Here is a 17,647-nt window from a genome sequence, read left to right on the forward strand (position 1 = left end):
AAATATTATGTCTAAAATAATGGCTGAACATTTGGCAGGGGTGCTTCCTCAGTTGGTGAAACTGGCTCAGGTGGGGTTTGCTAAAGGGAGGGCTGCAGTTAAGAACATAAGGAAGGTTTTGACAGTGTTGGACGAGGTAGGATGACAGCAACACTCAGGTGACAGACCAGCTCTCCTAACTCTAGATGCAGAGAAAGCATTTGATAATGTCAGTTGCGAATGGTTGGGGGCGACACTGGACACTTTCAATTTAAAAGGCAAATTTAGAACATACTTGGACGGAGTATATAACAGCCCTACAGCCAGAATACATACTCCTGGATTCCTCTCTGCTCCTTTTCACCTACACAAAGGGACCAGACAGGGCTGCCCAATGTCGCCATTGCTATTTAACCTGGCCATGGAACCCTTTGCTAGATATGTGGAGGAGACTGATCTATTTGACGGAATTAAAGTAGGCAAGGATATAGTCAAAATTGCTCTTTTTGCAGATGACATCATATTGTTCCTGTCACGACCACTAGCACAGTTAGGGGATATTTTTTATTTTATTCAGAAATTTGGATAATAATAATTAAAAAAAACGGCTTGCGGTCCCCCCAATTTTAATACCAGCTAGATAAAGCCATACGGCTGAAGGCTGGTATTCTCAGGATGGGGAGCTCCACGTTATGGGGAGCCCCCCAACCTAACAATATCAGTCAGCAGCCGGCCAGAATTGCCGCATACATTAGATGCGACAGTTCTGGGACTGTACCCGGCTCTTCCCGATTTACCCTAGTGCGTTGGCAAATCGGGGTAATAAGGAGTTAATGGCAGCCCATAGCTGCCACTAAATCCTAGATTAATCATGTCAGGCATCTCCCCGAGATTCCTTCCATGATTAATCTGTAAATTACAGTTAAAAAACACACACACACGAAAAATCCTTTATTAGAAATAAAAAACACTAACAAAGTCCCTCATCACCAATTTATTAACCCCGACAAACCCTCCATGTCCGGCGTACTCCACAGTCCTCCAGCGTCGCATCCAGCTGTGCTGCATGAAGGTGACAGGAGCTGCAGAATACACCACCGCTCCTGTCAGCTTCACACAGCAACTGAAGACAGCCGCGCGATCAGCTGAGCTGTCACTGAGGTTACCTGGATCTAGCGGTGGATGCAGCGGTGGCCGCGGGTAACCTCAGTGACAGCTCAGCTGATCGCGCTACTCACCGCCGCATCGGTCAGCTCCACACAGCAACTGAGGTGAGTATCGCGATCAGCTGAGCTGTCACTGAGGTTACCTGGATCTAGCGGTGGATGCAGCGGTGGCCGCGGGTAACCTCAGTGACAGCTCAGCTGATCGCGCTACTCACCGCCGCTCCGGTCAGCTCCACGCAGCAACTGAGGTGAGTATAGCGATCAGCTGAGCTGTCACTGAGGTTAATCGCGGCCACCGCTGGATCCAGCGGTGGCCGTGAGTTACCTGACTGACAGCAGCTGATCGCGCTACTCACCTCAGTTGCTGTGTGAAGCTGACCGGAGCGGCGGTGTATTCTGCAGCTCCTGTCACCTGCATGCAGCAGAGCTGGACGCGACGCTGGAGGTCCGTGGATTACGCCGGGCATGGAGGGCTTTGTCGGGGTTAATAAATTGGTGATGAGGGACTTTGTTATTGTTTTTTATTTCTAATAAAGGATTTTTTCGGGTGTGTGTATTTTTTAACTGTAATTTACAGATTAATCATGGAAGGAATCTCGGGGAGACGCCTGACATGATTAATCTAGGATTTAGTGGCAGCTATGGGCTGCCATTAACTCCTTATTACCCCGATTTGCCAACGCACTAGGGTAAATCGGGAAGAGCCGGGTACAGTCCCAGAACTGTCGTATATAATGTGTGCGGCAATTCTGGGCGGCTGCTGACTGATATTGTTAGGCTGGGGGGCTCCCCATAACATGGGGCTCCCCATCCTGAGAATACCAGCCTTCAGCTGTATGGCTTTATCTGGCTGGTATTAAAATTGGGGGGACCGCACGCCGTTTTTTTTAATTATTTATTTATTTTACTGCACAGTATAGACACGCTCACCGGCTGCTGTGATTGGGTGCAGTGAGACACCTGTCACTCAGCGTGGGGGCGTGTCTCACTGCAACCAATCATAGGCGCCTGTGGGCGGGGAAAGCAGGGAATATGAGATGGCTGTGTGCAGAGCACAGCGTGCCCGCCGGTATAAAGGCTCGGTCACGCTGTGCGGGCCGGCCAATCACTGCAATTCCACAACTAACAGGGCTGTGGCATAGCAGTGGTCTGCCAGCCAATCCCTGCATGAGGGCTGGCTCTCAAAAGAGCGCCAACATGCAGGGATGATGACCACGAGAACAGCACGAGTATCGCGAAATTATTCGGTACCCGCCGAGTAGCCCGAGTACAGTGATACTCGTGCGAGTACCGAGTAGTAACAAGCATACTCGCTCATCACTAATAGTCACTAAATGACAGACTGACTATTTATTATATGAAAGGTTTTTTTGAGGAAGTTTGCAACAATGATATAGGTATCAAAATATTTAGTAATTATCCAGTCTGTTCAATCACTGTTTCAGATCTCCTGATTCGTAAAGTCTATAGTGTCGGAAATACATCAATTCCAAAATCAGACCATCATCCAAATGTAAATCAGTGTTATTTCTCAGATTATAGTCTGTCACTAAAATATTGATGTGAGAAGGTTCAGATAACCGGCAAGCTGGCGAAACTAACGCACCTAGATTGCAAGTTCACTCAGTCACTGAATAAGGCCCCTTTCACACGTCAGTGATTCTGGGACGTTTGTGCTTTTTTTTAAACGTACCAGAATCACTGACATACGCAGACCCATTATAATGAATGGGTCTGCTCACACGTCAGTGATTTGTCACTGCACGTGTCTCCGTGCGGCGTACCCGCGTGTGCGTGATTGCTGCACGGAGACATGTCCATTTTTTTCTGGCATCACTGATGTTCCACGGACCACGCAGTGGTGTGGTCCGTGAAACACGTGCCAGAAAAAAACGTACTTTTAAAATAAAAAAACATTTTAACTCACCCGGCGTCCAGCGATGTCCTCTGCAGCCCGTGCAGCTTGCTCCTTCTATGCCGGCTGATTACTGTCGCGCATATTCATTATGCGCGACACAGCCGACCCGGAAGCAGCTGCTGCAGGGGTCACCGCCGGCCGGATGCTGCGTCGCGGGAGTGATCAGCACCATGGACAGCGGGAGCGGGCACAGGTGAGTGAATCTCTAAGTGCAATCACGGGCCACGGAGAACGGAGCCCGGATTGCACTTAGACAACCCACGTGTGCCGTGATTTTCGGCACACGCAGGGACATGTGCGTGTTTTACACGCCAGTGAAAAACGTCACTGTTTTTCACTGACGTGTGAAACGGGCCTAAGGCTGTTTATACAAATACTTCTCAAAAACGGGAGATGCATGGATCAAAAAATGCTCGTCAGTAAGATGCAGAAAAATCTCCTTATAGGCACAGTACCGCCATTAAGTAAATACAACTAGTGCATATCCGATAGACACTATCTATGTCTCTTGTTAAAACTATTTGTACAGGTGGTTAGCATAAGCGGTAATGCAAGGATCTAAAAATGTTCCTCATACGTTGGATAGAATATAGAAAATCTTTTATAGATGCAGTACCGCTGGTGTAATCTAAATAGAAAATATCACTACGGCTAGTGCATATCCCACAATATACACAGAAAACTACCGGTATAATACCGCAAGTGTATAATATTGGTTTTAACTAAACATACCCATATAAAAGACGGGCATATTGTTCCATGCATCATATGGACCAGTTTGTATTGGTCAGATCCCGCTTGTCTATAGTAGCACACAATATCTCCAACCCAAATGACACATCTGTTGACAAATATATAAATTATCTAGAAATAGAATTGTATATATTAGAAACCTAAAACCAAAACAGCTAAAAACATAACCCCCCATAAAAAACCTCATCCCGAAAGGACGTCATAAACAAGGAATAAATGCATTTTGATAGACCTATGCTGCGGAAAAGGACATCGTACCCATAATAAACATTCTTTCATATACAGTTAGGTCCAGAAATATTTGGACAGTGACACAATTTTCGCGAGTTGGGCTCTGCATGCCACCACATTGGATTTGAAATGAAACCTCTACAACAGAATTCAAGTGCAGATTGTAACGTTTAATTTGAAGGCTTGAACAAAAATATCTGATAGAAATTGTAGGAATTGTACACATTACTTTACAAACACTCCACATTTTAGGAGGTCAAAAGTAATTGGACAAATAAACCAAACCCAAACAAAATATTTTTATTTTCAATATTTTGTTGCGAATCCTTTGGAGGCAATCACTGCCTTAAGTCTGGAACCCATGGACATCACCAAACGCTGGGTTTCCTCCTTCTTAATGCTTTGCCAGGCCTTTACAGCCGCAGCCTTCAGGTCTTGCTTGTTTGTGGGTCTTTCCGTCTTAAGTCTGGATTTGAGCAAGTGAAATGCATGCTCAATTGGGTTAAGATCTGGTGATTGACTTGGCCATTGCAGAATGTTCCACTTTTTAGCACTCATGAACTCCTGGGTAGCTTTGGCTGTATGCTTGGGGTCATTGTCCATCTGTACTATGAAGCGCCGTCCGATCAACTTTGCGGCATTTGGCTGAATCTGGGCTGAAAGTATATCCCGGTACACTTCAGAATTCATCCGGCTACTCTTGTCTGCTGTTATGTCATCAATAAACACAAGTGACCCAGTGCCATTGAAAGCCATGCATGCCCATGGCATCACGTTGCCTCCACCATGTTTTACAGAGGATGTGGTGTGCCTTGGATCATCTGCCGTTCCCTTTCTTCTCCAAACTTTTTTCTTCCCATCATTCTGGTACAGGTTGATCTTTGTCTCATCTGTCCATAGAATACTTTTCCAGAACTGAGCTGGCTTCATGAGGTGTTTTTCAGCAAATGTAACTCTGGCCTGTCTATTTTTGGAATTGATGAATGGTTTGCATCTAGATGTGAACCCTTTGTATTTACTTTCATGGAGTCTTCTCTTTACTGTTGACTTAGAGACAGATACACCTACTTCACTGAGAGTATTCTGGACTTCAGTTGATGCTGTGAACGGGTTCTTCTTCACCAAAGAAAGTATGCGGCGATCATCCACCACTGTTGTCATCCGTGGACGCCCAGGCCTTTTTGAGTTCCCAAGCTTACCAGTCAATTCCTTTTTTCTCAGAATGTACCCGACTGTTGATTTTGCTACTCCAAGCATGTCTGCGATCTCTCTGATGGATTATTTCTTTTATTTCAGCCTCAGGATGTTCTGCTTTACCTCAATTGAGAGTTCCTTAGACCGCATGTTGTCTGGTCACAGCAACAGCTTCCAAATGCAAAACCACACACCTCTAATCAACCCCAGACCTTTTAACTACTTCATTGATTACAGGTTAACGAGGGAGATGCCTTCAGAGTTAACTGCAGCTTTTAGAGTCACTTGTCCAATTACTTTTGGTCCCTTGAAAAAGAGGAGGCTATGCATTACAGAGCTATGATTCCTAAACCCTTTCTCCGATTTGGATGTGAAAACTCTCATATTGCAGCTGGGAGTGTGCACTTTCAGCCCATATTATATATATAATTGTATTTCTGAACATGTTTTTGTAAACAGCTAAAATAACAAAACTTGTGTCACTGTCCAAATATTTCTGGACCTAACTGTATATATATATACTGAATTGAATGTCCAATAGGACAGTAACCTTAATTTAGTCATAGGAAAGACCCAAACCCATTGTAATACTTATTGTATGTTCTGAGGATTTCGATAGCGTTAGGGCAATGACAACCAGAGACGAGTTCTGGGTACAAGATGTTTATAATATGTAACCACGGTAGATACACAACGGAACAAACACAGTAGAACAAACACACAAAATACCTTCCCGAAACGGAGCGAAGGGAATTCCCGGGACCACGCACCGGACTCCCCCAGGGAGACCACCAGAGCGAACCCCTATACAGGGACTGTCCAGCAATCACCCCGGAAGGCCTAAATGCGCAGCAGCCGGGACACAAGGGGCAAGTGGTAAGGTCCAGAAGTGTCCGTACGGGATGATAGTCCAGAGTGGTTACGAACCGGAGGGAAACCGGGCAGAGTGCTGACCGAAGATGGCAGACGGAATCCAGGCACAGCTTGAAGAAACCGGGTATGGTCCAGAGTCGGTCGGTAGTCTTTCAGGAGGATCCAGAGGCAATCAGGATTTGGAAGCAGCAAAGCAGGAGCACACAGCAAGCAGTATACTCAGGCACTGGACTAGGCTTAGAGGCGGCCTTTTAAGCAGCTGGACAGGAAGTAGGGCAACAGAACAGTAAACTCCATGTTAACTGAGGGCAAGCTCATTCAAAAGAGAACTGGAAAACCCGGAAACCTGACACCCATTACTCTCATTCAAGCCCCCATTAAGCTTGGGCCCAAGAGGGGGCAATTTGGGTCATCTATTGGCCAAGGTTGAATGCAAATAGATTTATCGCCTTGGTTCCATGACCCCTCAGGGCTTGAAGGAGAGTAATGGGTTTGTGTCTTTCCTGAATGACTAAATTAAGGTTACTGTCCTATTGGACATTCAATTCAGTATATAAAAAAGAATGTTTATTATGGGTACAATGTCCTTTTCCACAGCATAGGTTATCAAAATGCATTTATTCCTTGTTTATGACGACCTTTCGGGATGAGGTTTTTTTTATGGGGGGTTATGTTTTCAGATGTTTTGGTTTTAGGTTTCTAATATATACAATTCTATTTCTAGATAATTTATATTTTTGTCCTGCTGCAATTTGGGCCCCCAGAATGATTCATTGTCTTTATGATGTAAAGAAGGTTTCCTCAAGACTTCGCTTTTTTTTACTTTGGACCATGGATGACCATTGAATAGAAGAGAAAAAGAATAAAAGAGAATGAAATTATATTTATTCAGTGCTTAAATTGTATATATATTGGTGTCTGCTGATCACGTCAAAATTGGTGTGTACACACGCTGTATATTAATATTTATTATCAATATTTATTTGATGCTATAAGATATAACTTCATACAATTTATCATTATGCATTAAGCGTGATTAATTAATATATACCAGTATAAATGAAAAATGCCTGTAAGCTGACTGAATATGCACTAGCTATGTATAGATATCTTTGACAGGCTCAATGCATGCGTGGTTCAATGCCTCTCGATTTTCTAACTCTGTGCCGAATGGATCTATGTGCGCTCCATGCATGCGGTCCAGCGCGCACAGCCGGATCATCGATCAGCTGAGCTGTCACTGAGGTCACCCGCGGCCACCGCTGTATCCAGTGACAGCGGGTAACCTCAGTGACACCTCAGCTGATCGCGCTACTCACCTCAGTTGCTGCATGGAGCTGACAGGAGCGGCGGTGTCTTCTGCAGCCCCGGTCACCTTCATGCAGCAGAACTGGAAGCGACGCTGGACCATCCTGGATTACGCCGGACATGGAGGGCTTTTTGGGGTTTATTAAATTGGTGAATCAGAGAATTTGTTTATGTTTTTTATTTCTAATAAATGACTTTTTCAGGTGTGTGTGTTTATTTAGTGTAACTTACAGATTAATCATGGAAGGTATCTCGGGGAGATGCCTGACATGATTAATCTAGGATTTAGGGGCAGCTATGGGCTGCCATTAACTCCTTATTACCCCGATTTGCCAACGCACCAGGGCAAATCGGGAAGAACCGGGTACAGTGTATGCGGCACTTCTGGGCGGCTGCTGGCTGATATTGTTAGGCTGGTGGGCTCCCCATAACGTGGAGCTCCCCATCCTGAGAATACCAGCCTTCAGCCGTATGGCTTTATCTGGCTGGTATTAAAATTGGGGGGGAAATCGCACGCCGTTTTTTTTTAATTGTTTATTTCACTGCACAGTATAGACACGCCCACCGGCTGCTGTGATTGGGTGCAGTGAGACACCTGTCACTCAGCGTGGGGGCGTGTCTCACTGCAACCAATCATAGGCGCCCGTGGGCGGGGAAAGCAGGGAATACGAGATTGTTTAATGAGCGGCCGGCTTTTTCAAAATCGTAAAAGCCGCCGGAGCAGTGTGAATGCCGTGCAGCACCGCTCCGGGGATCGGTGAGTATGAGAGAGGGCTGCTAACTTCAGTCACTCAGGGGATTAGCGGTCACCGGTGAGCCCTTCACAGGTGACCGCTAATCACGACGCGGCACAGACAGAGCTGCAGCATTACAATGAAGTCGGGTGAAGTTCACCCGAGTTCATTCTGATCGTGCGGCTCTGTCTGTGTCTGCTGTCATCTGCCATTCAGCTCTGCTACATGGCTGTCTGTGTCTGCTGTCAGCGGCCATGTAGCAGAGCTGAATGGCAGATGACATAGTAAAAAATACGCATTACACACGCATTACACACGCTAGTAAAATCATTAATTTATTCAGAAAAAGCATCGCACTTTGCGTTGCACTTGGACCTAATCTGAACTAAAATCAGACGAGTTTTTTTCAGCCCAGTCGGACCGATTTTACTCGCATAGATGTGTTTCCAGCCTAAGGCTATGTGCCCATGCTGCGGATTTCGCGCAGATTTTACCGCGGATTTACCGCGGATTTCCTGAAAATCTGCAGCAGCGGCACTTCCAAGCCATTTCAATGGCATTTTGGAAATGCTGTGTCCATGCTGCGGATTTTTCCGCGGCGGATTTGCCGCGGATTTTGATCCGGAAAAATCTGCAACATGTCAATTATTGTTGCGGATTTTGGTGCGGATTTTGGGTATAGAATGGGGGAAAAAGAAAAAATCCGCATCAAAATCCGTAGCAAATCCGCGGTAAATCCGCGGCAAAAATAAGGTGCGGATTTGCCGCAAAAGTCGCGGATTTTCATGCAGAAAAATCCGCAGGTACATTCTACCGTGGACACATAGCCTAAGAGTTCATTTACTGCTATAACATTTACCAGTTTCTAAAAAAAAAAATAAATGTCTTCTACCTTGTGTGAACTGTCATGTGTCTAACAAAAGCGGATTTGTGAACAAAGCATTTCTCACATTCTGGACAAGAATATGGCTTCTCCCCTGTGTGAGTTTTTATATGCCCATCAAGCTGTGATTTTCTAATAAAACAATTCCCACATTCTGAACAAGAAAATGGCTTCTCCCCCATGTGATTTTTTATATGCATATCAAGCTGTGATTTTCTAATAAAACATTTCCCACATTCTGAACATGAAAATGGCTTCTCCCCCGTATGAGTTTTTATATGCATATCAAGCTGTGATTTTCCAATAAAATATTTCCCACATTCTGGACAAGAAAATGGCTTCTCCCCAGTGTGAGTTTTAACATGCATATCAAGCTGTGATTTTCCAATAAAACATTTCCCACATTCTGAACAAGAAAATGGCTTCTCCCCAGTGTGAGTTTTTATATGCCTACTAAGCTCGCTTTTCTGAATAAAACATTTCCCACATTCTGAACAAGAAAATGGCTTTTCCCCCGTGTGAGTTTTTATATGCATATCAAGCTTTGATTTTTTAATAAAACATTTCCCACATTCTGAACAAGAAAATAGCTTCTCCCCCGTGTGAGTTTTTATATGCATATCAAGCTGTGATTTTTCAATAAAACATTTCCCACATTCTGAACAAAAAAATGGCTTTTCCCCCGTGTGAGTTTTTATATGCATATCAAGCTTTGATTTTTGAATAAAACATTTCCCACATTCTGAACAAGAAAATGGCTTCTCCCCCGTGTGAGATTTTATATGCCTATCAAGCTGTGATTTTCCAATAAAACATTTCCCACATTCTGAACAAGAAAATGGCTTCTCCCCAGTGTGAGTTTTTATATGCATATTAAGCTGTGATTTCTGAATAAAACATTTCCCACATTCTGAACAAGAAAATGGCTTCTCCCCCGTGTGAGTTTTTATATGCATATTAAGCTGTGATTTCTGAATAAAACATTTCCCACATTCTGAACAAGAAAATAGCTTCTCCCCCGTGTGAGTTTTTATATGCATATCAAGCTGTGATTTTTCAATAAAACATTTCCCACATTCTGAACAAGAAAATGGCTTTTCCCCCGTGTGAGTTTTTATATGCATATCAAGCTGTGATTTTCCAATAAAACATTTCCCACATTCTGAACATGAAAATGACTTCTCTCTTCTGTGAGTTTTTATATGGTCATAAAAATCTGCGTTCTGAATAAAATGTTTCTTACATATTGGACATGAATATGATTTCTCCCCCATGTGAGTATTTAGATGTACAACAAGATGTGATTTATAACTAAAACATTTTCCACATTCTGAGCATGAAAATGGGTTTCCTTTGTGAATTATTTCATGTAAAATTAGAGCAGACTTTTGAGTAAAACACTTTCCACATTGATTACATGAATACAACTTCTCCCCTGTGTGAGCTCTTTGTTGTTGACCATCCCTCATGTGGCTCTTATTTTGCTGAATAATCTGTGGTGAATCGGGAGATGGTTTAGACACATCAGCTGACGGATCTTGGGTGTGAAGAGCTGAGGGTTTATCTGGGATAATGACTTGCTCTTCATTTATATTCTGTATAATGCCAAAATCTTCTGTCAAAAGAATAAAACAGATTTTGTCATTTTAAAAAAATAGAATCCTAAAACTTGGTTTTCACTGATAATCTTAGGCCCCTGTGTCATGATTCGCCTCCCTATACACATGGCTAGGGGGCGAAGCCTTCTCTCGGGCCTCACTTCCGGCCCCTGCATGCCTTAAAAGCTGATACTTCCAGTGAACCAGCGCCGGCTATAAGCTTAGCTCTGCTTTGCCTGTGATTGCTGGTCCTGTGAGTGATATCCTGATCTGTCTGTTCCTGTGCCCCTGTGCCCTTGTCTGTGTTCTGTCCCCTGGTCGTCCCTCCTGTCCTGTGTCCTCCCTCCTATTTCCCCATCGGTTGCTTCCTCCGGTACTGACCATAGCCTGACTTTGACTTCGCTTCTGCTTGCTCCTCCGGTCCTGCTTCTGCCCGTACGGTGTTTGACCCAGCCTGTCTCACTATTCCTCACATACCCTGCAGTTCTGCCTCTCAGCTGTGCTGATTAGGCAGTGCATGAGAACGCTGTGCATTTCCTTCCTGGTTCTCATTGCTCTGTGTAGTGTCGTCTGCTGCAGAGCTCTGGCTCCCCCTGGTGGCAGCATTACAGTATAGCCGGCCCCAATAGGCTTTATCTCCCATAGGGAGGAAGAAAAGAAAAAAGCCATTTAATTCTTGGTAGTGGGATCCAACTTTGCAGGATACCAGACTGTAATGGATCCACTCAGTACTTTGTGCGAGCAAGTAGCCAACCTTACGCAGCTGGTGCAGGATTTGGCTGCAGAGCATCGCACCCTGGTAGCTTCACACAACATTCTGCAGAGTGAGGTTTCTGCTTCTGCGAGGGTCACCTCAGTGGCAGTTACCTCACAAACCGTAGGACAGCATAGTCCCACTGATGTCCAACTGACCTCCCTTGAACCCACGGTGATGCTCCCCGATAAATTCTCGGGGGAGAAAAACCTATTTCGGACATTTAGGGAGAGTTGCAAGCTTCATTTCACTCTCCGGCTTCGGTCCTCGGGGAATGAGATCCAGCGGGTGGGGATCATCATGTCGTTACTTAGAGGGGGTCCCTTGACCTGGGCATTTTCCCTACCCCCTTCGGCCCCGGAACGGCATTCGGTTGACCTCTTCTTTGACTCCCTCGGGGTGATATATGACGAACCAGACCGTGTACGGGTGGCTGAGGACAGGATCATGTGTCTCACTCAGGGAAACCACACTGCTGAGCTATATTGTTCTGAGTTTCCGCAGTGGTCCACTGAGGTACGGTGGAATGATTCTGCACTCAGGTGCCAATTCTGGAGAGGTCTTTCGGAGTCCCTGAAAGACGCATTGGCTCTGCACCCTCCTCCCAGCACCTTGGATGATGCGATGACGGAGGCAGTTCGTATGGACCGCAGATTACGGGAAAGAAGGGGAACCATGCGTGAGATTCCGCCCCCTCTACCTAGGGCACCTTCTTTGCCAGCTATGGAACGGATGGAAGTTGGAGCCATCAGTCCGGATGAGAAGGAGAGGAGAAGACGCCGAGATCTCAAGCTGTGCTTCTATTGTGGACACCATGGATATTGGAGGAAATACTGCCCGGCTTGCCCCTCCGCTAAACAGTTGTCGGGAAACTTCTAAGTCTGGGTAACGGTCGAGGAGGTTGCCCAGACTATCAGCTACCTTTCCTATCCTCCAATAAGATACTTCTGAATGTCGACCTCCGGGTCAAGGAGTTGGTCTGGTCTGCTACTGCCTTTATTGACTGTGGGTCCGCTATGAACTTCATTGACTCTGAGTTGGTCCAAAGATTAGAGTTAGGGACAGTGAGGTTAGAAGGACCCATTCAACTCCTGGCAATTGATAAAACACCGCTGCCTCAAAACCTCATTCGGTTTGCTACAGAAAAATTTACTCTGGTGATCGGGTCTCTGCATTCTGAAACGATTTCTTGTTTTGTAATGGCCAATCTCCCTGCTGGATTAGTGTTGGGGTATCTATGGTTAAGGTTACATAATCCCGTTATTGATTGGGAGTGTCGTACCATAGTCAAATGGAGTCCTGCTTGTCATAAAAGGTGTTTACAATCTGTACCTGTGTTCTCCGTAAGTCCTGAGGGTCTTCCGGAATACCTGAGGGACTACGGAGACGTATTCTCGGAAACAGAGGCCGAGGTTTTGCCGCCTCATCGCCCATATGACTGTGCCATCGATTTACTTCCCAATACCAAATTGCCCAAGGCCCGTTTATATTACCTTTCGGGTCCAGAAAGGGCTGCTATGAAATCATACATATCTGATAGTATACGTAAAGGGCATATCCGTCCTTCTTCTTCCCCTGTGGCTGCTGGGTTCTTTTTTGTAAAGAAGAAGGACGGAGGATTAAGACCATGTCTCGATTTCCGAGAATTAAACAAAATTACTGTGAAAAACACGTATCCGCTTCCACTCATCCCTGATCTCTACAACCAACTCTCTGAAGCCCGGTGGTTTACCAAACTAGATCTCAGTGGGGCCTATAATCTTATCCGTATTAGAGAAGGGGATGAGTGGAAAACGGCCTTTCTGACGTCAGAGGGGTTATTCGAGAATTTGGTGATGCCTTTTGATCTAACAAATGCCCCTGCGGTGTTTCAAAATTTCATCAACGATATCTTCTCTGATTTTCTTGGTCGTTTTGTGGTCATCTATCTCGATGACATTTTCATTTATTCTGCCCACAGAGATACGCATATTATGCATGTTCGCTCAGTATTACAGAGATTGCGTGATAACCATCTGTTTGCCAAGCTTGAAAAATGTGTTTTCTCTGTTCAGGAAATAGCCTTTCTTGGGTTACTCCTTTCTCGTGATGGGTTTTAAATGGACCCAGGAAAGGTGCAGGCTATCGTGGATTGGGTGCAACCCAGGGATATCAAGGCGCTACAATGCTTTTTGGGTTTCGTAAATTATTATCGAAGGTTCATTAAGGGATTCTCTCAAATTGCCAAACCATTGACTGACCTTACACGGAAAGGGGCGGATCTGCAGAACTGGTCGCAAACGGCTGTCCAGGCCTTTCTTGAGTTAAAGGACCGGTTCATGTCCGCCCCAGTCCTGGTACAGCCTGACCTCGAGGCACTGTTTGTTGTGGAGGTGGACACCTCAGAGGTGGGGGTGGGAGCTGTTCTCTCTCAGGGCCCCTGCTACTCTGACAAATCTGCGACCATGTGCGTTCTTCTCCAAGAAATTCACTCCGGCTGAGAGGAACTATGATGTGGGTAACCGTGAATTATTGGCGGTACAGTTGGCATTCGAAGAATGGAGGCATTTTTTGGAGGGTGCTGTTCACCGTATTACTGTCATCACTGATCATAAAAACCTTGGGTATATCGAGTCCGCCAAGAGATAGACGCCTCGACAAGCGAGGTGGGCTCTTTTCTTTTCTAGATTTCATTTTTGTATTACTTTTCGGCCGGGGTCTAAAAACGTGAGGGCAGATGCACTGTCTCGTAGTTTGGACCCGGTGTCACCTCCAGAGCCTCCTTCCTCCATTCTTCCACGAGGGGTGGTGGTCGCTGCCTTGTCGTCCGAGTTAGAGGCTGAGGTCAGGGAAGCCCAGTCCTCAGCGCCATCTTCCGCTCCAGACACTAAACTGTTTGTCCCTTTGCACCTCCGGTTACGGGTACTTCAAGAGTTCCATGAGTCCGTACTTAGTGGCCATCCTGGAGTTACAGCCACTCGCAGGGCTGTTGCTCGACTGTTTTGGTGGCCATCTCTTCACTCAGATGTTGCTCGGTTTGTGTCTGACTGTGCTACATGTGCCCGTGCTAAGGTATGTCGTAACCGGCCGGCTGGGGAACTGGTTCCATTACCTGTTCCTGAAAGACCATGGACCCACTTGTCCATGGATTTCATTATGGACCTCCCTGTCTCAAATGGTATGACTGTGATCTGGGTGGTGGTGGATCGTTTTAGTAAACAGGCACATTTTGTTCCCCTCTCCGGTCTACCTTCTGCTGCGGCCCTTGCCAACCACTTTATTGACCAGGTGGTTCGGTTACATGGGTTGCCCCTGAATATTGTGTCTGACAGGGGGGTACAATTCATTTCTCGGTTTTGGAGGGCCTTGTGCAGGCAGTTGGGAATTGAGTTGTCCTTCTCGTCCGCCTATCATCCCGAGTCCAATGGGCAGACGGAAAGGACGAATCAGACCCTTGAGCAAATCCTGCGGTGCTTGGTTTCTGCTCAGCAGGAGGATTGGTGTACGTTTTTGCCCCTTGCGGAGTTTACATTCAATAGCAGAGTCCATCAGTCTACGGGTACTTCTCCCTTCTTCTGTAATTATGGGTTTCACCCTCACTTTGGGACCTTCTCTAGAGTGGATTCGGGGTGTCCAGGGGCTGACTCCATCATTCAGCATCTGGGGGAGGTGTGGAAGGAGGTACGGCGGTACATCGTGACGGCTCAACAGTCCCAGAAATGCCAAGCGGACAAACGCCATTCTTTGGGACCTCCCTTTCAGGTGGGGGACAAAGTGTGGTTGTCCACTCAGAATACCAGGCTCAGGGTTCCATCTGCTAAGTTGGGTCCTAAGTTTATAGGGCCCTATGAGATCATCGAAGTGATCTACCTGGTGGCCTTTCGGTTGCAACTGCCCCAGACCTTGCGTATTCCCAATGTGTTTCATACCTCCTTGCTTAAGCCATTTGTTCCTTCGGTCGTGGATTCTCAGACCCTTCCGGCTCCGATACTGGTGGACGGTGAGGAGGAGTACGAAATTCAGCGTATTATCGACTCTCGTTGGGTTCGTAGTTCCCTCCAGTATCTGATTCATTGGAAGGGTTACGGTCCGGAGGACCGGTCCTGGGTGCCGGCTCGATCCGTGCGGGCCGATCGGTTAATTGTGGCTTTCCACCGGAAGTATCCTGGGAAGCCTGGGGGTCCGGTGGCCCCCCCCTTGAGGAAGGGGTACTGTCATGATTCGCCTCCCTATACACATGGCTAGGGGGCGAAGCCTTATCTCGGGCCTCACTTCCTGCCCCTGGATGCCTTAAAAGCTGACACTTCCAGTGAACCTGCGGCGCCGGCTATAAGCTTAGCTCTGCTTTGCCTGTGATTGCTGGTCCTGTGAGTGATATCCTGATCTGTCTGTTCCTGTGCCCCCGTGCCCTTGTCTGTGTTCTGTCCCCTAGTCGTCCCTCCTGTCCTGTGTCCTCCCTCCTATTTCCCCACTCGGTTGCTTCCTCCGGTACTGACCTTAGCCTGACTTTGACTTCGCTTCTGCTCGCTCCTCCGGTCCTGCTTCTGCCCGTACTGTGTTTGACCCAGCCTGTCTCACTATTCCTCACATACCCTGCAGTTCTGCCTCTCAGCTGTGCTGATTAGGCAGTGCATGAGAACGCTGTGCATTTCCTTCCTGGTTCTCATTGCTCTGTGTAGTGTCGTCTGCTGCAGAGCTCAGGCTCCCCCTGGTGGCAGCATTACACCCTGACTGAAGTATCATTGTGCTGCCCAGATAATGATTGTTTTATTACCAAGACAACTCTACAACATGTCCAAAAAGAATAGCAAACTAGGTAATAATTATATCCTGAATGTCATACCTGGCACCACATGCACAGTGTCCATGGCTGCCTTATATAACGCGACATAAGAGGAATTATACTTTATGATGCCATAAAACTGAGTGTCTAAATATTCTATAAAAAGAAAAGGACAGAGGACAGCGGCGCTCCATGTGTGAATCGGCCGAGCACAGCAACCAAAATATGGTCTACAGCGCTCACCCCACAAATTGTACTAGCAGGTACAACACTGGGAACAGCCCAAGAAAATCCTCCAGAAGCTGCTGCGCCGACTGCCCAAGGCAGGGAGTTGATCATGGAAGGAAAGGGGCTGCAGAGCGGGAGGATCCGGGCGCTGCAAAAAGAGAAGACGAGCCAGTGCAAGAGAAATCAATTCTTACAGAATACCGCTCTGCAGCCCCTTTCCTTCCATAAATCCTCTATAAGATGGAAGAGTCAGCAATAGACATGAGCAACCAAGGAGATACAGTGGAATCTTGGATTAAAGGTCACTTTACACGCTACAATATCGTTAATGAATTGTCAGGGTCACGTTGTTTGTGACGCACATCCGGCGTCATTAACGATATCGCAGCGTGTGATACTTACCTGCGACCTTTACTGACCTCAAAAGTGGTGAAAATCGTTCACCATGGAGAGGTCGTCCTAAAAGCAAAAATCGTTAATTGTTTATTATTGATGTTGTTCGTCGCTCCTGCGGCAGCACACATCGCTATGTGTGACACCACAGGAGCAACGAACATCTCCTTAACTGCCTACACCGGCAATGCGGAAGGAAGGAGGTGGGCAGGATGTTACGTCCCGCTCATCTCTGCCCCTCCGCTTTGATTGGCTGGCCGCTTAGTGACGGCGCGGTGACGTCGCTGTGATGCCAAACACACCTCCCCCTTGAGGGAGGGATTGTTTGGCAGTCACAGCGACGTTGCCGACCAGGTAAGTGCGTGTGACGCTGCCGTAGCCATAATGTTCGCTGTGGCAGTGATCACACGATATCGCATGTGCGATGGGGGGCGGGTGCTTTCACGCTCGAGATCGCTAGTGATATCGCAGCGTGTAAAGCCCCCTCAAGTCCATATGCGCACGTTGTGTTTTTTCATGCGCTTACGCAGTGTTTTAAACTGCAGCGTACATGCGTTCTGTGTCCACAGCAAAGTCTATGAGAATTTAGAAAATTCCATGCGCACGTTGCGTTTTAAAGTGCAGCGTTTTGCATGCCAAACTTTTTACAAAATCGATGCATTCTAAAAAGCAACATGTCACTTCTTTTGTCCGTTTTGGATGCTTTTCCCACTCTGTCCATGGGAGTGCAAGCTTCCAGAATGCATCCATTCTGCATTCAAAATACATCCAAAATGCAGCGTTTTGGCTGCGTTTTAAAATGCACATGCAGTGAAAAACCGCTGCAGAATGTGTGTCACGGAAGAACGCAACATGCACACATACCCTAATAGT

At 46.4% G+C, this 17,647-nt stretch overlaps 1 protein-coding gene across 2 annotated transcripts in view; it reads right to left on the reverse strand.

The window, feature by feature from the left end:
* Window positions 1-6,982: 6,982 nt before the first annotated feature.
* LOC142260784 (uncharacterized) overlaps window positions 6,983-17,647 on the reverse strand; it is a 34,681-nt gene continuing 24,016 nt past the window's right edge. Inside the window, exon 6 of one of the 2 annotated variants that reach the window (XM_075332079.1) lies at window positions 6,983-10,651. In XM_075332079.1, coding sequence (XP_075188194.1) covers window positions 9,045-10,651 — 1,607 coding nt within the window. In that variant the 3' untranslated portion in view covers window positions 6,983-9,044. Of the gene's footprint in view, window positions 10,655-17,647 lie in introns of both variants that reach the window. The other variant, XM_075332078.1, reaches the window with a different exon arrangement.

The sequence above is a fragment of the Anomaloglossus baeobatrachus genome, unplaced genomic scaffold (genome assembly GCF_048569485.1).
Source record: "Anomaloglossus baeobatrachus isolate aAnoBae1 unplaced genomic scaffold, aAnoBae1.hap1 Scaffold_186, whole genome shotgun sequence".
Classification (NCBI taxonomy): domain Eukaryota; kingdom Metazoa; phylum Chordata; class Amphibia; order Anura; family Aromobatidae; genus Anomaloglossus; species Anomaloglossus baeobatrachus.